Genomic DNA, 22,456 nt, shown 5'->3' with positions numbered 1-22,456 from the left:
TATTTCATTTCCTACCTTGCTAACAAAGTAAACACCTTTCTTGGCTTGACTTCTGTGTTTCAGAACATTTATTAGGTGCTCTGTACTTAAGTGAATCATACTCTAATACACTGCATGAAATAGCCAAATTAGAAAAAAAATGGAAATAAAATTGCTTACATTCTGTTAACTGTTACTGTTTTTTAGCATTTCAACCCCCACCCCCACCCCACCCCAGCACTCTATGCGGACAGTTGCTAAAACTGGGAAAGGAGAAAGCACAAATCAAAGACAATTCAGAAACAGCTATGGAAGGAAGTACAAGATATCACTGTAGTAAGTATGTTATAACCTCATCAGCAAAAAAAAAGGGGGGGGGGGGGATAAGAGAAAATGCAAATGCCTAACAACTAGTAGCCCAAGTGTTAAAAAAAACAACTCAAATTGTTTTTAAGGACCTATTATTCTAATAAGTAATTTTCAATAACAGAAAAAAATAGCAATAAATGAACATACTTGAACCCTTTACTTCTTGTTTCTGTTCCTCCTTTTTTTCACCTGACCAGCCCCATATCCAACTAAACCAGCCACCAGAATTTTCATCATCTTGTTTTACTCCTGGTCTGTATATTTTTAATCCAGCTTTAGTTGCCTGAAATTATCAAACACATGCAAGTAATTTTCTTCACGCTTCTGTCTTCTTACTTGGATAAAATCAATCACCTTTCTCAACAAAAAGAGTGAATAAAAGTTAATTGATTTTAAGACAATAAATGTTTCTTACACAGATTTTCTCTCTAGCTCTCCCCCACACACAAACACACACAAAACCCAAACGCTCCAACTTTATGTGGTTCTCTGCATTAAAACAGTGCCCTTAAAAAGAATAATTAAAAACAGATGTGAGGCACTAAATAGTTAGCACAGGCCAAATTTTAAATGATCCCTATATTTTTCATTTCAAGGTGGATGTCCAAAACAGCATGGAAAAACAAACAAACAAAAAAATATTACTTCAGTAATAAAATATTTACTCTGAAGAATAGAACACATTTCTGGATCTGATACATATAACTACAACAGTACAAATGCCCTGCCTTCTCCCAGTTTGATTATTTCAACAGCTAGGAGACATCTTGCCTGATGTCAGTGATGACTTTAATACTGGGTCCTCAGAGAAAGTACAACCTACATCACGAATTGACCACAGGTTGGCATAAATGATGGCAAATGCACATCAAGCAATCTAAGAGACAGATCAGCTCTCAAACCATAGCAGACCATACCATCTAAGTATTTTTGTGACTAATATAATCACAAAAGACAAACTCTTAGAGATCAGCCTTGACTTTAGAGATGTTCTAGTGAATGTGATACCTAAAGTCAGTGACATAGGGATTCCTTCTCAGTGTTTAAACAGATGTCTCTGACACATATGCCAACTATGGAAAACAGCTAGCAATAAACCAGAACCTTCTTTTAGGGATTTGCTACATTTATCCACTGAAGAGCAGTTGCACGCAGGCCTCACTATAAAAACATAAAGGCTTCAGAACTGGTACTATTGCTTTACCTAAGACGAATGATGCAGAACATCAGCTAATGAACACCAGATCTCAAAAACTTTGCACAAAATCATCCAGCGTTCTTTTTAAAAAGGATACCAAGTTATCATGCAGCTGTCAGAGAACAAATGAACCAAGGAAAGAATGGACAAAATGTTTAAAAAAATGCTGTTAAACCTCTAAAATTTGAGATTTCTAGGACACCAAGGAGTAGGTGTTCAAGGACAACTTCCATAAACATGAAATGACACATAAAGTCATGATTCCTTATATGTCTGAGGCTACAGCTGGCACCAGAGCCCAAGGTAAGAAAGCATATAGAAGGAAGGGAGGAAAACTGTACTTATACAAGGATATAGAAAATTTCTTTGCGTGATATGAAGTTCACCCTTTCTGAAGAAATCCTGTTGAGCTTTTCCCCTGCCTCATTTACAGTGGCCTTGAAATGAATATAAGCCCAGTCTATAGAAGTATTGTTGGCAAGGTAAACTTTTCTGCTTAAAAAAAAGGGAGAACCAAGAGTAACATTATCTATTCTGATTTAAGTGAATCATCTATAAAGTTTTCTCCAGACTGAAAGCACAAGAATTTCTCAGGCTGATACAGGGACTTGACCACTGAAGCTGGTTTTTGGTGCAGAGGGTGCTAGTGATAAAGGTTAAAAAGTGGCCTAGATTTTGCAGTAGAAAATTCTTGCTACAGAGTTCCCAGAAGATCAGATGGCACTGGCATCACAAACCTGAGCTCTGGGGAACTTGATTTCACAGTCTGGAGAAAATCAAACCTTTGAAATTCAACTCTAGGTGTGATTTTAAAAAAACAAATAGCTTAACAAACAATAGGGTCTTTCATCTGTTTTTACTCAGCCCACATTTATATGGTGTTCCTTTAAATTCCTAGTTGACTTAAAGCTAACAGTCAGGATCCCAAGCTACTAATAGGCTTGCTTCTTACAATACCCTTTTGAGACCTTCTTGAGAGGTATCACTTGATACCAATAAGGCAGATGGCTTCTGACCCATCAATAGAGTTAGAACAGTTCAGGATCACCGTAACCTGATATTAAATACCTGGAAATTATTTCAGAGAGCTAGCTAGCAGTTGGACTAGGTTGACCTTTGAAGGTCCTTTCCAGCTGAACTACCCTACCCTATCCTTCAAGGTACTTCCCTAACACTATTCACATACAGGGCTTAAGGCCCAAAGAAATAAAACTCATTTGCTTGCAACCATCTTCAAAGCATGACAGAACCTATCTTAAAACTCATGACTGGAACATGATCATCACAGGAATGCAGTCTGACATAACCTTTTGTAAGCAGCAAAGTCACGTTGGAGAAAAGGATAAAATTAGGTCAGCAGGAAAAAAAAAACAGGGAAAAAAAATGGAAATTCTTTGAGACCCCCCCTCACCTCACCCGAAGTAGGAGGGAAGAGATAAAACCAAAAGAAACTACATGGTACAAAATAAAAACAAGCCAAAATTAAATGAGAACTAATCCAAACAAACAAAAAACTCCTAATGAAAAGCACTCCAGTTCACCCAAACAACTGAAGAGGAGGAATGTGAACATGTCTTCCTGTGCTGAGGAAGGCTGAAAAGTGACTATACAAGCACCTACATCTGGATTTAGGTACAGACAACTAGAAGGAAAAATCACATTTATAGATCTCTGACTAGAGTTTTTAGAAATACCATATCTATCACTGTGCAACTGCATTCATATGTTAACTAATATACTCCACAAAACAACAATTTCATGTGTCTCTTTCAGGCATTTTGATAATAAATGATTGCAATTCATGAAGTTTTACTATCAACACATCATCTTAGATTCTAAATTTCATATTCTCCTCGGACAATGCTCAGACATGTTGAGAACTAAGGAGCATACATACTATCATAGGAAAAGCAATGCTAACAAATTAGGTGTAACTACTTCTAAAACCACATCATCTTGTTTTGCTGTGATTATCTATTTAAATTTACTCTGTATTACCTATATTTGGAATAACATCTGTAAATAGTAATGAAATGTGAACATACTAGATAAATAGGTGTTCAGACCACTTTAACAGGGCATTAGGAAGGAGAGGAATAAACTAGTGAATTCTAGGCTGTTTGGGGAAAAAACAAAAGCCTGAAAACTGTCAAGCTATGGAAATAATTGCTTCCAATTTGACTTACTCTATCATCCTTTGACTGCATTTTTGCGGTAGATCTTTCTTGCCAAAAAGGGGAAGAAATTCAGCCCCAAATCTGTTAGTCTAAATAAGTAGTATATGAAGCTATTTAACTTTTGCTTAATTGTAGTCTGATACTAACTATGCATTATAATAACAAATATGAAACACAAGGGAAATAAGTTTTGATGTTTCAATTATGCAGTCTTCTAAAACGCATTTGCTTAAAATGTCCACAAGCTCATGTTCTTGGACTCACTTAAATGATGAAATTTTACCTCAACTTCTGCTTGTTGCCTTGCTAGAGTGATGTTAAAAATATCCAAGGTCTTTTCAAATTCCTAGAAGAAAAGTGATAATTTTTTGACAATTGCATTTGGTTAGAATTCACGGCTCACAGTCTTACAGGAAATAACAGTAACGACTCTTTCAATACAACCCAAGTAATGTGCTCAAGTTCAAAACTTTAATAAATCTAGAAAAGAAAAACACATCCATGTATGTTTTTCTTCACCATAATTATTAATTTTAAAAAAATAACTAGTGTTTACTAATATTATTCACAGAGAAAGGTACTGTTGAAGTTGCAAATCAATCCGCTGAAAATTTTCATTGTAAATTAGCGCTGACTAATGAACACGTAAATATTAATGTTTAAGAAAATACTGAGATGAACAACATCTAAGCCTTTAATGTAAAATGGCTCACCTCCAAAAATTTTAAGATTTCTTCATTTGGCTTTTTTGATGTTATCTTCATTTTATACATCTCCTTATAATTCTTCACTTGTTTTCTGTGGTGCCGAATATGTTCCCATGACCACATTTGGAGTTTAGGTTGAACATTTACTTCAAGGATGCCATAAATAACATATTTCCACCTAAAAGCACAGTCAAGTGAAGTACAGTTTACATTTCTGTTGGCACACTGAAAAGACACCTAGAGCTATGCAGACTCTGCCTTAATACAACTTCAAGTTGTGAAATAGTCAAATCCCTTGTTTAATACCACACTTGTGTTCAACAAAAGAACTTAAGAAATGTAATTTTTTTTCCACCCAAAGTTGACAGGATGCTATTCCCTAAACTTAGTAAGTAATCTTGTAGAAAAAGTGCCCAACAATATATCTACATACATGCACGCACACACACACAATATCAAAACAATTTCATAAGACTACTTCTAAGACAACTTCTAAAAAGAAATGAAAACTCTTTGTGATCTGCATAGCCATATTCTTGTAATAGTAGTTAATGCACAATGGCCTCTCCTTCATCAAAACAGAATTTGGATATTAAAATATTATCAGATTTAATTTTCTGGTAACAGTCTCTTAAGACAGTAGATACACATTTTCAAATATTGTTTCCTTATCTTTGGTTTGAGGACCTCAGCAGCAGTATTTTTTTATTTTGTTTTTTTTAAGTACTGCCAGCTTAAGAAAATATTAAACAAAACAGAGGATTTATTTAAGGAGTTTAGAAGTTAATTCCTCTTGAAACTAAGAAATAACCCTCGGATAGCTATTTCAAATGAACAACTGACAAATTGCTTTCAAAGTCAGAGGAGGCCTACCACATCTTGGCATTGTTGTGCAATGGAACATCAGGTCTGTACTTCCTATACGGCAGATTTCGAGTCATCATATCAACAGACTCAAGAAGCTCCATAACACTGAAATACTAGGAAAAAAAAAAATCAAACCTGAGTGTTATTGTTTTTTCTGAGAACAACAATGTAAACCATTTTTCTTTAAAGACAAAGTAATTTACAAGGAAAAGTAACACTATGAGAATAAATTCTGTGCACTTATCATAACATTTCAGACTTTTTCCTATTATGTTTGCAAACAAGACTTTTTACCACTACATATAATTTCAAAAAATAATTTATACCTGTGGTTTATTGAATTCAACAGCTATGTCCTGTAACTTTACATCTAAATCCATTTTCGGAGATGAGAAATCAACATCAGATCGAGGATTCATAAGGAGTTTGGCTTTAGCTGAAATTGGACGGAATACTGAAAAACAGAAGTTGATTTTAAAAAAGGGCAAATAAATTATTTAGGACTGCCATAAATGACACTTATCAGCTTAAAATAATCTCTACTCAGATTTCCAATTTTATTCTGGTGATATGGCTAGGGGAACATTTCCACAAAATTTACTTTATGCAGTAAAACATGGCAGATGTTTCAATTAACAATTTATATTTGAAAAAAATAAAAATCCTATTATATAGGCTATTTATAGCACAAAATGGTCTTAGAAATAGCATTTATTTCACTACAAATCTTATTCCATAATGATTGTGCCTTACATTTTACTTCAGAACACTCATTTCCAAAAATGAAAAGGCTATTCATTGCTCAAGCAATCTAAGTTTGTATTAATTTCCAAAGTTGTAACTCCTTTGTATTAGGAAATTTTGATTCCATGTTTCAAGACTATACATTAACGCAGACTTGCCTAAAATGTAACACATTAAAAGAGAAAATGAAAACAACCTTTTTTTTTTTTTATTATTATTATTAATGGTATTGATGCTTTAGGCTTTTTGATGTTATGCTCACACTAGTGGGTAGCAAACATTCCACCTTTCCAAAATAAAAGCTTGAGTAATCATGGGAAAAAAAATCAATAAGGATGCTAAGTAAAGTGAAGCAGGTCACATGTGAAAAAAGATTCAGAACAGAAATGCTGTTCTTCAATTTGGCAATAGCAGGCATTCAATATAACCTTCAGACACCATATCTGATTCAATTTTTCCATCCGTTTCAGGAAAGCAATCAAACAATAAGGATTAGTATATTGGTTGAATTCATGTAAACTGTATTTTTATCAAATAGAACTCCTTTAACAGAAATACTGATACATCATCTACATAACAAATATTCTAAATTCACTGTCAGGTTCATACATGTGGAAAACAGGCATCCTTCCAAGATGAAGCAATGTTTACATCTACCTAACTTCATTTTACTTTAAGCTCATTATTCTTTGTGAAGTTTATGTGGTAGCATTTCTGTTCATTTTCTCCCTGTATTTAGCTTCTTACATTTCATTTTTCATCCTTCCTGCGTGTTACTATTATACTTGTGTATGATTATGAACTTGTGTACGTTGCTTGAGTCCAAGCAACAACAACAGACTTTATACATTCCTATCAATGTCTCACTCGAGAGATATTAGAACAGCTCTGCAACAGACATAATTTTTATTTACCACAGAATACTGGCATGACATAATTCTTAAAATATCTGTGTGTCTGATGGCACCACTAAATTTTAAGAGCTTAAATTCTGAATCATGGAATTTTGCATTCAATCATTTTGAATTTCTGTGTAAGGACTTGGACAACAGATGATGTTTACAATTATTTTCTTGTAAAGAAAGTCAAAGCTAGCAACTGAAAGAGATAGATTAGAAATCGGAACATATTACTAAATAGTACTCTGGCAGTTGAATAGTGACAAACATAAATGGCTTCCTTCTTCAGGCAAAGGCAGTAAGAAAAAAATCGATAAAAACTAATGCTTTTTAACCTTGTGTATGATGAACTACAAACTTGCTTTACAGCAGGCTCTTCAAAAGCCATTCTGCCTTGTAAACACTTACTAAATAAGCACATGAAAAATAAAACCCATGTATTCTTCTGTGCAATGATAAGTAAACAACTACCATGTTTGAGTGGAGCCAATGAGATTTTCTGACTAACGTAAGCAACACTCAAAGCACTAGAACTTGCAATAGGGCAGTGCTATGTTATATAAAAAAAGGTTGATGCATCAGAGGTTTTTGGCTACTTTTTCCACCTCTAACAAAAATTGATACACGGCCCTTAGGTGTGTGACCCAAAGACTATCAATCTATTTTTCAAATCACCCTGATTCACATAACTTCTATGATACAAAGATTATTAATAAACTTCTTAGAATAAAGAAATTTCAATGGATGTGAACAATGAGTATTTATGACGCTACATTTGAAAGATACATGATTCAAGACTTTAATCAAAGGCTTTTTAAGGATACGTATACAGTACTGTATTCAGCGTTAGAGACAGTTAATCCTATGAAATAATGCGTTCCACAATATGCTCCTTACTAAAATCTTTGAATAATAGACAAATTATCAATCTCTGAGAGGTATTAAAAATGAAAACTAAAATGTACATGTACACTACAGCTCCAAACAAAGTAATAACACTTACCAAAATCATAACCCTCTGGAATCACATTGTGGCAGGCAACTCCCTGTTTCAAGTTAACCTAAACATATAGTGGAGTTTAAAAAGAGTTTAATTTCTATTTCATGATAAACTTTTAAAATACAAAAGGTTAATGATTTGGTATGAGTTTCGGATAATCCCTCTCAAACACAGTACAATTCAAAACAGTCATCTATTTTTAAACATAATAAAATTTGTTAGAGGTCTATTGTTTTAGCTACTAAAAATCACTGAATTGTAAAATGACCATCTATTGTATATAGTTTTGTAATTGCACAGGACTTTTCTTTTTTTTTTTCCCCCCCTCTCAGGTGAGTGTTCAATCACATAAAAACTTTAACATTTACTGTTTTTCCTAATAAATCATTACTAACAAAGCATTTCCCCAGGACATCAACATAAATGGAAGCAGAACTGAATGTGAAGCACAGTCAGTGCTTCACAGTCTGAACTAGAATAGTAGACACCTTTACTTACCAATGATTCATCATAACCACCATGATAGAACATCTCCGATTTCACATTCCAGTAAGCAAAAAGGTTATCCAGTCGTACAAGCTGAAAAACAACAGATCATATGTATTAATACATCTACAAATTTTACATGAAATTTGAATTTCACAGTCTGGATGAATAAAAACATTCAGAATGTTCCTTGCAGACTGCACATCTTTTTATTTTAAAGCCTATTTATATCTTCTTATTATAAAAGGAATTGAAACTCATTGCTAGCTTGTATTGCAATAGTTGTTTCTTTAGCATACAGTTTATACTGTACCTTGTAGAACAACTTGGCAGTTTCATCATGTAAACACGGATTCCAATTCTTATCTGAGGTCTGAAATGAGAATTAATGAAAGTTATTCTGCTACCTGATATACACCAACATTTTATCATCACTGAAACAAACAAGTAGAACAGGCAGAACTATCAGCGCAATTAAAACCCACTGAAATTAATGTCTTTTGAATCTTTTGAATCATCTTTTGAATTCAGATGACTAAACCATTATTTTCTTAAGCGTAAACTTCACCAGGCTACTTCACCTGAAAAAAACATATGCATACATGAAGTGACTGGCAGGCTGCACACAAGAACCAAAAGATTCCAGTACTGCAAAATATTTTTATTTATATTTATTATATTTATATTATTTATAGGTAAACTCTTTCAGAAGAGATAAAAAGGAACTTGAATTCTTTTGTAATTCTGGAAGTAGCAGCTTAGTTCAAGCTCAACAGCAACCTGTACAACCTACTGTACATTTTCAAGACAAGTGTGACGAGTACTTCAATAGCGATGTATTAAGAATACCCAAGTTTTTGTTCATCATGCAAAATTGTTTGGGGGAAAAGGCTGGAAAAAAGCTTTCACTGTGCCTTAAACAGGCTACAAACAAGAATTCATATGACAATTATTGCATTCAAGAAAGTAATACTTAAACGCAGTTTCTTTAGAATTACTAGTTTTACAGAAAAGCTACTGAATCAGAGCAAACTAGCAGGCTGCTTCCAGTAGGTATTCTTCCAAAATAAATGTATACTGTCTAAAATAACTTAATATTTGCTCCATAAACTGAAGTTTGCAGATCAAAGAACAGAACTCCAGTTTGAAACAACATGCCACCCACTTTTGTTTTTTTTAATCTTCCTAAGATAGAGTAGTAGCTTCCTTCTTGGGCCTCATAGCACTTTCAATAAAATATTCACAGATTATGAAGAGCACAAATCCAGCAAAGTCTGATGCTTGGCAACCACAAAGTGCAGCAGGCAGAAGAATAAAAATTTCTTACCAAAGGTCTGTTTTATCACCAAGCTTTTTATCTTTAATGGCAACTCTATCAATATTTATTCTGGATTTAATAAACCAAGTAGTTACCATTATGCATAACTTATGATTGTGGGTATTCTTTCATTAGACAGTATGTTACCAGACAGAAAAAATCAAACTTCACCTTTCAGTCTACATCAGCATGCATTTTAGATGAAAAATAAAATTACCTGCAAGCTTAGATTCTGAAGTGAAATCCCAAATGACAAGGGATTATTCCGATTTGTGATCTAATAAAGTGAAGAAAATACAAAAAAATGTTATCATGTGCTCTAAATTTAAATATGAAAATAAACAGCCCACAATACATATATATGAAAGATCTGACAACTCTATCTATTATCTTCACTCCAACAATGTTTATAATACCTTCTTATTAGTTTTCATTTTTAGTGGAAGACTATGAAATTTCAAAACTTTACTAGTTTTCTCTCACCACAGAAAGTAGCGGGGGGGGGAAAAAGACAGGTTCCTAATTTAATGTTACAGTGCACATGCCTTATCTTAAGATAAACAAAATTACTTACATCATCTTCATAGCGAACATGGATGTTGGAAATTTTCACCTGAAGATTTTTGATGACCTGAGTGACTAGTTTTTCTACAAAAGTGTCTTGTTTCTCTTCTTTTACTTTATCTAAGTTTAAGGAAAAGAATTAAATACTCCATTTGCATTTAAGTATTTTTGAACTAAACTAGAGGGAAAAAACATCATAAAGTTCATTTGACAGATACTTAAATTTTCTTGTATTTTCTTAAATTGTACTCTAACTTCATACAAATATTCTCTTTCAGTATAATCTGTAACATTTATATCCTCAGACTGTAAGGTTTCAGCCTATTATCTGACACAGGTTATTCAAAAGTATGAGATGGCTACTGATACTCAAAGTGGTCAAGACATATTCTTTAGAAGTACCAAAAGTTCTATTTAAGATGACAAGATTTAACATCCATCAAAATACAAATTACACAAAATCTTTAAAAAGAGTAATAAAATTCTACTGCTAATCGGGAAAAAAAAGAGTTGTTTTTTTTTTTCAAAAGAAAAGGAAAGAAAAAGGCAACATGCTACAAGTAGAGAAATAATATCTCAAAAGCTTTATTTACATCAGATCACATTATTTTTGAAACTTTTTATTTTCAGGATACACATGCTACAATATTAATGGCACCTACATACAAGAGAATCAAAATTCTATGCAAGACAGCATCTGATTTCCAAAGATGAACACTATTTCACACAAAATGTTCAACATCTAACAGCTAACTCAAATAACAGTTAGGACACTTTGTAAACTCTCTACATGTAAATAGAAATCTGTAACTAATAGGTTACTTTAAATATCAGGAGGAAAACATGAATCTAGAACACTAAATGATAAATACAACAACTTTCTGGATTTAAAAAAAATAGCATCACTTTCACTATCTTTTCCTACTCTTACCTTGGTCAGCTATTTTCTGCTTTGCTTCCTCTATCCTTTGCAATTCTCTTTGCCTTGCTTCCAAGAGCTGCCTGGCTTCTTTTTCAGCATCGTATTTTATGCCTAGATACACAATGTAAAAAATATGAAAAACTTTTTGCACATTTTTGAAAGACGCTGTTTCAAAAACAATTATTTACACATTTTGTTAACACTTACACAACAAGGAAAAATTAACTGACTAAATCTAAATTGGTGAAGGACACCCCACTGCCATTACTTAAGTGAATTTCATAAGAGTGTCTACTGAAAATAAAGCACAATACCAACCAATTACAGAGACTTTTGAAATCCCATCCATTCACATTCACTTTTGTCACTATATTAACTTACTGGCTGTGGGCACAATAAGCAAATAAACTCCATCAAGAACTGCCTCAACAGGTTGAGTATAAAGGTTTTGCCATGGAATCTGTAAGTTAAGTTGACCTAGAAACACGAAGAAAAACAGTTCAGCTATACAGTTAAATACATGACTAGGAGAAAGATTTTTAGAAAGATAATTGACACTAACCACAAAAGCTCTGAACAATTATTATATCAAAAAGGAAAAAAAAAAAAGTGCATCTGAGGTAGGTGTCCTTTGGGTTGTCTGTTTTACACTGCATACAAATGAAAATTCAGCAAATTTTCTCCAACAACAGAACTAATAAGTCTGCAGTTCCTCTCCTTACCCCTTTAAACTATAGTCAGCCTTCCTAATAACATTTCCTTCTTCCAAAACCACTGCAGCACTCGCATAAACAAAAAAAAACATGGGTAGCTCATACATAATCAGTCAGCTTAACACTACCAAAAGCAGAATTTTTAGAACATTTTTCTTGCTTTCTTTTCCTGCGAAAGAGAGTCTTAAAATAGAGTATACATGTCTGCGAGCATGGGGATCCCAACATTACAGTGTTTCGCATTCTTCATACAAGTGCCAATTTTTGTAAACTACGAAGTCAGTCACAAGAAAAATTTACTTCCTGGGCAGATTTGAAGGAAACATATTGGCTTTAGATTTAGTTCACTTTAAGAAACCATTAACTTTTACAAGAGTCAACTGGCAATGAGAAAACCTTCCATAAAAGCGAAAGAAAAAGTGAAGAGGGTAGCAAAATCAGTTGTGGAATCTTGCTTTAAAAAAAAAGATGATATTCAGCACTACTCAGTTGTTCATCTTCGCTATTTCGCGTTCTTTTTTCATTAATATTGACATGACTAGACAATAATCCAATGTCTTAACTATAAGATCTCTGCTCAAGGAAGAAACTTCTTCAAAGTTTTTTCAGGAAAAAAAATCAGAACATACAAAGCATGCAAATCAAGCAAACTAAGAAAATTACTTGCTTAGGATGTCCAAAGCTATTTGCAAGGACAAGCAGTACATTTAGTAACTCCTGCATGGGTATATTACAAAATGTAACTTACCAATATGTCCTGCTTTAACTTTAAATGGCACATCCAGCTGACTCTAAAAGAAAGTGTTTTAGAATACAAACTCATTTCAGCAACTTGTGAAATGTTCACTAATAAGAGAAGACAGAAATAACCTTAATAACAAACATACCCCTGAATCACTGGAAGAAAAAAAGACTGAATACAATAGAATATGCAAGTCATTACTGATTTAGACTGTTCAGCCATGCTATGCTAAATACATTCCTAAGAGCAAGCTCCTACCTCCATAAGCTGTAGGGAAAAAAAAGTTCTTCCAGTATTCTTTTTGACCTAAACACAATACTTTATGAAATTGTTGAGTTTTCTTTTGGCAAAACATACTATTTGAAGCCAATGTATACCTTCATCTTCAAATGTAATCTCAAATTTATTAGACAACCCACACCCTAGTGCAAAGCAAACAGAACAGTAAGTTTTCTTTTAAAGTCTGCATATTCTAAAATAAGAACCAAAAAAACAACCCCAAAGATGTCCTAGAATAATTTTTGCAGCAGTTTTATTTTTGCTTTCACTGACTTACCAGTGCATTTTCTTTTATTTCAAGATTCTTCAGTGCTACAGCTCCTAAAAGCAAAGAAGCCAATAGGTAAAACTTCCAAAAGCAAAGTAGTAGTGGTACACACTAAACAAGCCTTAACAACTGTGGAAGGTACCCCCAGTCCACACCTCAAGTATTCACAAAAGACGATTAAGAATACACTGTTCATACCCACTACAAAACAGTCTTTCTCTGGGATTTTCTCATGGAGCTTGCATGTCCATGGAAAAGAACCTGCGATTCCTCAAAATAAAACTGTAGGAAATGACTGTCGCATTTCATAAGGACCCATTCAAAATTAAAAATTTGCTTCTGTTTCCTCAACCATCTGCTTCCTACACTTGTGAAGGGAATATAAGCCACACTACAGCTTTAGCTTTACATGTTTGTGGTTTTTTTTCTTTCCTGAAAGACCTTAGTTTTGCAAATTGCATTTACAGGCTTATGTAAGACAACAGTAACTTCAGTATCCTCTAAACACAGAACATTCTAATTACAAGATCTGTTTTTACAACATACTCAACATCAAACGCTTGCCATCACAAATGAACATTTTAAGTGTCCAGGAAATTCATGCAATTGCTACCTTTGAATTAGTTGTATAGTGTTAATGTATACACATGGAACAGACACCTGATACAGATGAACAGAGGCATAAATGAGATTCAGGAAACCAGAAGTGGATTACAAGCCTGCAAAGGAGTATGACTTAAGATTGCAAATACGATTTCTTTGATTCAATAATATTTTCCTTTTGGAGATGCAAGCTAAAAATGGCCAAACCTATCAGGGGACAGGACCTCCAACTACAAGAATTATTCTTGCAGTTACACAGTGATGACTGCTTTGGACTGCTGTTCAAAGTAGCATCAATTCTGGGAAACGGGACTCTAATCTCAAAAGGACATTTATTGCAAGAGTTGGTTCTAGTTGCTGAACTGCTGTTGTAGACCTGTCTAGGCGAACTAACCTACCCGTCTTGCAGTACTCGCAAAATATGAAGTTTTAAACGATCTGAAGTATTCATCAGAACAATCTATAGATAGCCGTTTCCAGTACAATTCTATACATTTGCTATGTGCTGCTACCAGGCTATCAAAAGAAATACTCTACACAAAAGGTTGGTTTTGAGCTGGGTGCTCCACTTTTAAACCTTACAATACAAACAAATTGGCGGAAGCACTAGAAAACGGAGGGAAAAAAAAAAAGAAAGCCTTCCCTGTGGTAGTCTGTAACTACTCTAGTAACTATACCTGGTCTATAGGAAACAACAAGGCAGTGTCTTTTATTTACTGCTGGGGTTAGTTCTATACTAAATTTATCCCCCGACAAAGCTTACCCTAAACAGAACATTTTAACACTCACCAGAGAAAGTTCCATTATATGAGAGGGGGAAAATAAATAAATAATAAAAATAATAATATGCATTCACCTTCTCCAAGAAGACAACACTAGTTGTATCCATGGTAAGTAATTCAAGAGATATACAGCATAAAGGTTCAGACTTGTAATCAAGCTACCACAGCTTATATTTTTACATGTCAGCTGAGATGTTCATCAGAAAACTCTAAGACTACATGACATATGAAGTAATTTAACTGGGTTTAGTTTCTTTCACTTTCACTGTGGGCTAAGTAAACATTACGTTGCATTTATCAAGGGTTTGGCATATGATACGTTTCAGCTGAAGCACAGTTCCTTAGGCTGTAATGTGACAGCACTAATGCTTCCAAAAACAAATCATTGCAAAGCGAGCAAGGATTATTATCCCATGCACTTACAAAAAAATATTTTGTCATGGACAGCTATAGCTTATTTTACCTGAGCACGTCATACTGACAGAGAGAATACATGATGTTTCAAAAAAGAAGCTTTTGACAATTCTATATAGAGTTCAGATAGGGGAGCAGGGTAAAAAAATTTTCACCATTTTTCCTACGTTTATGATTTTAGATTTTATAAGTTTAAAAGTTTTAGCTGAAATCATTAGAAGATACATAAATTAGTAAAGCTGCAATCATCTCAATTTTAATATCAATTTACTGAACATTTACTAAAATATCACAACCTACTTACAAAAACATTGATTGAGAGTATGACCAGTCTGAATAGACTATCAAGGCACACAGAAGGCTACTCAAGTACTGTGTTTTGTGCCTTTAGGCAACATTTATTTTTTCTATACTCAGCAGTCAGTGCAAGGAAGAGACTGAGTAAATAATCTTGCAAGCAAATCTGAACTACTTCCAAAGGTAGGAGACCTCAGCTGGCACCCAATTTTAACACTCATGATTACAGACACTGTAACTGACCATGTCTGTATTCCTTTTTTTTGCCAAAATTTAGTCTCTATCACATACAAATGTTTCACTTGCAATCGTACAGATTTGTAAGTGCAACTGCATCATATCGGGACTGTTCTACTACAAAAAATTAAGCCACACTCAAAAATATAAGCATTGAAATAAGGAACTAAAGGTCTGGTGCTGGACATAAAAGAGCCATTCAATTTTACTGTTTTGTATTTTAATTGCAAACATTTCAAAATACATCAAGATTTGTGTTTGTTTTGTTCTTCCCCACCCCACCCCCACCCCTCCCCCTTGTGGGCAGTTGGATGTTTCTTTGTATTGAAGACATTAGTGCATGCAGGTAAGATGTGTTAAAATTGCCCATCTAAACAACCTTTAAAACTGTATATTCAAGTAGTTGGATTTGTATAAATATCTATGGTTAAGCATGCAGGCTTACAGCCAAAACAATAACAAAAAACAAAACCTTTGTAATTACATATAGCACAGTCTAGGATTTACTAGGCCTATAAAGGAATCAAATTCTTACCTCCACTAATCTCTGGACATTGCAAGTAATTCAATGAAATCTAACATTCATCATCATTCTTGAATATATAGGTTTATAGCTCTAATTTTAGACACTTGTATTTATGTTTTGAGTGCATGAGCCAATATCCACTACCAAGGACTTAGATGTCTCACAAAGAGACACCAAGAAAATAAGACAACGTTTAGTAAACTGTCTCACTAAAGAGGCCTAACTGAAATTTTGTTATGGATGTCAACAAAAGCTACAGGTAGAGAAGGAAATTAATACTCATAAAAATCCTGCTCATTTAACCTATGGATGCCTTACACTTTTGCTGTCCTTGTAAATAAGAAGGGGTGGGGGTGAGACCTTCTTATGATGGGAAAGATGAGGGAAAGAGATATTAAAGATGATAGACAACAGAAACTTAAAGTACCTCAGCTGGTCTCTTATCAGCATCAAACACTCCTGCTCATATTTTAACAGAATTTCTGTTTTTTAGCAACAGCATCACACTACCGAGACAAGCTGAGCTTGTGAAACCCTTTGATCAGTTTCTACAAATGGCTGCCTTGCCAGTCATTTCCCACTGGAATTTGTGTTGTTAATTAGTAGTATTTAATCACACCTTCTGGAGACAGGATGGAAGTCTTCAAGGGTTTGAGTGTCTGCCATAACACATTCTCTATTGACAGATCACAAAAGGCAGCAGAAACTACTAGATATTCTACATCCCTCAGTCAGTTCAAATGACTTTACTGATATGTGAGGGCAAGGACTGCACCTGCTATACTTAAACAAGGCACAGCATGTAAAAGAACTAGTCATTTATTATACTAATAGGTGTAGCCAGAAGAAGTAGGTAAGAAGTGCTTGTGTGCTCATAAACTTGTGTCAAGTATCTGCCTGTATCAGCCTACTGATACAGCTGCCACAATAAGAGACACCAGCTATTCAAATAGCAAGTTATGTAAGATACACTTGAGACATTAGCTAATTAGTGGGTGTGCCCAAGTCAGCAGAGAATTTTAAAGTGCAGTTCAAAGGGTCTAATCAAGACACTGAATGAAGTTACTTAGACACAGCCAAAAGAAATAATAATCTCATGGACTTTGGTGAAACAACTGCTTGGTCTGCCATGGTGTCTGGAAATCTCACCAATGCCTCCCTGTTTCCATAAGATAACCAGCAACATCTCAGACTGCTTCAATCACTTCTTCAGGTATTAGCTATAACTTGACAAGTTATAAAATGTCTTAAAATATCTAACTATTCATCTAACCTGTTCTTCTAAGGCAAGTTCTTACATATCAATACAGCATTCTCAGTGACACTATCTTTGTAAGCGAAGACCATAACAAAATCACTGGCCTTCCCATCTGATCAATAACTTTCCTTGATGGCTGCCAAGCACACTAAATAACGTTTTATTCTGCTTCATACAAATGGAGGTCTTAAGGAAAACAATTTATTTTCCCATTATATTTGTTTCTGAGCCTTTGTCTTTCCAGTGTAGGCCTTACATGTTCAAATTGATTTTTTTTTTTTTTTAAACTTTTCTAGTTTGTCTTGCACTCTCCTTTTTGAATTACCTTTTATATTTCAGGTCACCAAGTTCTTGCAACTCTCCCAGCCAAGAGCCTGTTTCCAGGCATCCCATCTGTAGTATTGAGACAGCTGGGATTTTTGTCCTTCCATTTGACTTTTTCAGTGAGCAGAAGAAAACATTTTAAAACATGTCTAGTTACTGTGTCCACGTGTCTTGGCAGAAGTGTGTCATCATGCAACTTTATTCCACAGATTGAAATTCAATGGCTTTCGTATGACATCCTGACTTCTCTCTTTATACAAAATCGAAACGAATGTTATGTGTGTTTATTATAGTTATTAATAAAGCTGCCAAATTCGCAGGAGAGGGAACTGTATATACATATTCAGAGTCTGCCAACAGAAGATAACCAGTCAACGTAAACAGGCTAGCTATAAAATACACAATGACAGAACTTCTTCACTACACTACCTAAATAAACTCCCTCGGGTATTTAATCTATCAGAGGTGACAAAATACACGCTTTTAAAAATGTAATACATTAATGCACAGCACCAAAGCAGTGCCATAGCATCCAAAAGGCACACAGCACAGAACCATGACAAACATCTAGCTGTATCTGAAGCGCTTTCAGAGCAAACAAACTTGCAAATGCATTAACTTTACACAAAATATGAAGAAAAAAAAGTGCTTTTTTCTTCAGGGAGAAAGGGTGAGGTGGAGAGAAGAGAATTTAGTTCCACAATTACAGTTATAAGGAAGGCAATAAAATTATCAGTAGACTTGATCGGTAAATCAGGTTCCATGTACATAAGGATCCATTACTCAGAGGCAGCCTCCATATAACAAAATGTCTACTACCACTACTAATGGTTACTGCCTTTTAGTCAGAGGAACAAAGATCTCCAAGATTTTTGGAATGAAAAAAATATTACAGATGAACACACCATTAAACACAGATGAAGATGTACATACATGAAACATCATCGTGCAGTGGACCAGGCAAAAATAACCTTCTACGGATGATTTCTCAACAACGTTACACAGCAGTTCTGAGCATCCGAGCAAGACATAGCATTACGTATCAATTTTCACATAACACAAGTGTACAAACTATATAGAGAAGAACTAATTTGAATCTAGCGCAAAGACACCATACTAACGAAAAAGGAATTTAGTTTAAAGAAAAATATATTCAAAAACCTCTAAAATGTTAAAACCACTTAAGGAGGAAATCAGAGGAAAATCCTGAAACTGAGCTCCACATATACATAAAATGTAACAGCTAAATACCAAAACCTGACATCTATTTAGGTTTTGGCTTTGCTTTAGATGAGAAAGCTAAGACACATACAACCTGGTAAGAGTTGCCTCATAGAAGCATAAGCCGCCAAGAGCAATCACCAGTCATCTGCAGAGCTGAAAAGTAAGTTTTTACCTATTTGTAATGTATAAACAGAGCCAAATAGAACATTCTCTATTCTACATCATATATTTTTCTTGCCTTCCCTGATCAGAAAGAAAAAACTATGACAACTAAACAACTTAAGTTCACAATGAACCAGTCTGACACATTTTTCAAATAAGACACAATCTGGAATAAATATGCTATATTTGGCCTTAATGCCGCAGACCAAGAACTACTACTTTCTCACCAGCAGTTACATGTGCTGTTGCAGTATTATGACTCCATACAGAGCCTGAACTTTGCAGACATCCTACAAATAAATGCCTTGACTAGCTGACAAAATACTGCCAGAGAGACGCAATCAAATAAAGACACCATTTCCAAAAACCGCAGAGTGAAACAAAAACGTCCAAGATGCAAAAAAAAAAAACGTCCAGGAGGAGCATCCAAAATCTGATTCACATACGTGAGTACCTCAGAACAGAATTCTAGGCATGGAATACCTTGAGGATGCTTCATACCTGCAGACGTATGAACACACACACACACACGCACAAACTTCACCTCCGTACGCTTCTGCTGATGCTGCAGACGCCTGGCACGCACATTGAAAACTGAGTCGGGGCGGTCACCGCAGACGCACCCGTTAATTGCACGCCTCTTCCTCTCCTTGTGCCTACTCTTCCCAAACGCGCAGGAAAGCGAGACGGGTGCTGCGGCTCTCCTGTGCATGTGTTACTAGGGGGGCTCGGCACCGTGCTGCCCACAGGACGGCCGGCCACCGCCCCGCCAGCACCCGCTGTCGTGACTCTGTCGCGTTGGAAAGCGGAACGCGACAGCTATCGCGGGCTCCGCCGCGTTACCAGACGGCTATCGCAGGCTTCCGCGTGACGGCACCGAAGGGAAAGGCACCGCGGCTGCCGCCTGCGCCGAGGCTGGTCACTCCCCGCGGCACCTCGCCGACACGCAGCACGCCGCCACAACCCGCGGCGTTTATTTCTAGCTTCTTCTTTCTGGGAGAATAATAATAAATAATAAAAAATAATAATAAAAAAAAAATGCCCAGGCGACCAGCCCGGCCCCGCATGGAGGCGGCCTGGGGCAAACTTTCCGCCAGCGCCCAGGGCACGGCGACCGAGCCCCCGACGGCCGCAACGCCACGGCGGGGCCGGCCGGGGCCGTGCGGGGGCAGCGCGTGCACCTGGCGGCCGTTCGCCCCCCGCCTCACGCCGCCGCCCCGCCCCCGCAACCGCCGCGCCGGCCCGCACCTCCCCAGATGCCCAGCTTCAGCTGGGAGCTGTCCAGGTTCACCACGTAGTCGCCGAGGAAGCGGTTCAGGACGTCCACGACCAGCGACTCGAACACCATCGCGCCGCCGGCCCCGGCCCCGGCCCCGGCCCCGGCCCCAGCCCCGGCCCCGCCCCGCCCGCACCCGCCGCGCCCCGCCCCGCCCACTCGCGCCGCGCCCCGCCCCCCGCCCGCCAGCCGCTAGGGCGCCTGCTCCCGGCGCATGCGCTCGAGCGGCCGATTGGCGCCGCGGGGGCGGGGCGGGCTGGCAGGTTCCTGCCCGTGTGGTGATTTGTGTCAGGTGTCAGCTGGCTGGCATGGGGGCTGGGGGGGAGTTAAACGTCGTGGTCACGATGCTTCTGCCTTTATTTTTTTTTTATTGTTTTGATTTTTGTCGTTGTATTTTCGTTTACTTATTTATTTTTAAGAACTCTGTTCGTGCCCAGGCTAGGCAAATATAGAAGTCACTACATCTCCCAGCTGTTTGGAAGTCGCCGGGCTATTATTAGCGGCGTGACTAAACCCAGCTGAATTTAAGATGTGTCTCTGGAGAAGTCGGCTCCCATGCGCTTCACTGGGCGGGGGATCTGGTCAATAAAAGTTAAGAATCTGGGTCATGTTTGCCCTGAGTGAATGCCTTCCGCACCCACGAGGCTTTTGTTTTGCCAGACGGCCACAATGCATTTCTCTGATGGCAGCAGAAAACATATAATTAGTCTTCAGCTTGTTCCTGGAACTGCAAAAATTAGGTTTAATATCAGCTTATAATGTTTTGCTGATAAGTAGAGCCCTGGGTTTTTATAGCTTCTTGTATTAGGTTTATGTGGCAAGGGCTCAGTGGCAGGAGGCTGCAGGGGTGGCCTCTGTGAGCAGAGCCCAGCAGCTGCCCCATGTCAGGTCAGGGCCAGCTCCAAAAGGGACTCACTGCTGGCCAGAGCCAAGCCAGTGAGCAGCACTGGTTGGGCCTCTGGGAAAGAAAATTGAAGGAAGGGGAGGAAAACAAAAACAAAAACAAAAAAACTGCATGATAGCAGCAGGGAGACAGGAGTGAGAAGCAGCCCTGCAGCCCCCAAGGGCAGTGCAGCAGGAGGGCAGGAGGTGCTCCAGGCACACAGCAGCAGTTCCCCTGCGGCCTGTGCAGGGAGAGGCCCCTGGTGGAGCAGGCTGTCCCCCTGCAGCCCACGGGTCCCACATGGAGCAGATCTCCACGCTGCAGCCCGTGGAGGAGACCACAGTGGAGGCATGATCCTGGGAGGAACCGCAGCCCACAGAGGCACGTAACAGGAGGTCTGGAAGGAACTGTGGCTCATGGGGGGTCAGTGTTGGAGCCGTCTGTTCCTGATGGACAGTAGCCCATGGAGAGGACTCGTGCTGGACAATTTTAGGATGGAACCCCATGCAGAGAAGAAGTGTTTTGAACAGACTGAAATCCCCAGTACTCATCCCCCCTGTAATGTTTAGGCACGGTGATGGAGGAAGCTGAAGATTAAGGAATGAAGGGGTGAAGTCGAGGATCAGAACGAGGGAGGAGCGGGGGAAAGTGTTTTTAGTTTTGTCTTTGTTTCTTGCCATCCTGCATTGTTTTCAGTTGGCAATAACTTCAATTAATCTTCCCCAAGATAAGTCTGTTTTGCCCATGAGGCTTATTGATCCCTGTCTTTATTTCGACCCAGGAGCTTTTCCTCCTCATTTTCTCATATTTTGTTGAGGAGCAGGAGTGAGAGGGTGGCTGGGTGGCCATCTGTCAGCCAGCCAAGGTCAGCCCTCCACATGTCAAGTCTGTCAATGATCCATAAAAGTGAAACGCATCTGTAAGCAAGAATGAGTCATGCTTACTAATATTTTTGAAAGATAAAACCTGCTAAAACAATGTCAGCTGTGGCATGTTGGTTCAATGTGAAATGTTCTGCTGATACCAGTTAGCAGGACTTGCTGGTTGATGCTGCTCATGTGACTTGTAAAGTGGAAAGAGGACATGGCTATTCTTCTCTTTTTTACCAAAAGTAAGTTAAATATAACTGTGATTTTTTCAAAGCTTTGAAAATATATTTGTTTTCAGAAGTTTTGTTATGTAGAAAATGAACACTGCTTCATTTTGACCTCCAAAGGTCCCTTCCAACCTCAGCCTTT

The 22,456-nt window shown here is 37.2% G+C and overlaps 1 protein-coding gene across 2 annotated transcripts in view; it reads right to left on the bottom strand.

Annotated features, from left to right (window-relative positions):
* VPS13A (vacuolar protein sorting 13 homolog A) overlaps window positions 1–20,450 on the bottom strand; it is a 121,220-nt gene extending 100,770 nt beyond the window's left edge. The window contains exons 1-15 of one of the 2 annotated variants that reach the window (XM_035558489.1): window positions 20,308–20,450; window positions 13,242–13,285; window positions 12,692–12,734; window positions 11,612–11,707; window positions 11,240–11,341; window positions 10,319–10,428; window positions 9,962–10,021; window positions 8,740–8,799; window positions 8,439–8,519; window positions 7,944–8,001; window positions 5,624–5,751; window positions 5,304–5,410; window positions 4,437–4,608; window positions 4,007–4,069; window positions 496–631 (exon numbers count right to left, since the gene is read on the bottom strand). In XM_035558489.1, the coding sequence (XP_035414382.1) occupies window positions 496–631; window positions 4,007–4,069; window positions 4,437–4,608; window positions 5,304–5,410; window positions 5,624–5,751; window positions 7,944–8,001; window positions 8,439–8,519; window positions 8,740–8,799; window positions 9,962–10,021; window positions 10,319–10,428; window positions 11,240–11,341; window positions 11,612–11,707; window positions 12,692–12,734; window positions 13,242–13,285; window positions 20,308–20,407 (1,360 nt within the window). In that variant the 5' untranslated portion in view covers window positions 20,408–20,450. Of the gene's footprint in view, window positions 1–495; window positions 632–4,006; window positions 4,070–4,436; window positions 4,609–5,303; window positions 5,411–5,623; window positions 5,752–7,943; window positions 8,002–8,438; window positions 8,520–8,739; window positions 8,800–9,961; window positions 10,022–10,318; window positions 10,429–11,239; window positions 11,342–11,611; window positions 11,708–12,691; window positions 12,735–13,241; window positions 13,286–19,603; window positions 20,066–20,307 lie in introns of those variants that run through there. The other variant, XM_035558490.2, reaches the window with a different exon arrangement.
* Between the last annotated feature and the right edge of the window lie 2,006 nt (window positions 20,451–22,456).

The sequence above is a fragment of the Cygnus atratus genome, chromosome Z, assembly GCF_013377495.2.
Source record: "Cygnus atratus isolate AKBS03 ecotype Queensland, Australia chromosome Z, CAtr_DNAZoo_HiC_assembly, whole genome shotgun sequence".
Lineage (NCBI taxonomy): Eukaryota > Metazoa > Chordata > Aves > Anseriformes > Anatidae > Cygnus > Cygnus atratus.
The sequence above is the reverse complement of the archived record's forward strand: the minus strand, read 5'-3'. Positions and strand labels throughout refer to the sequence as shown.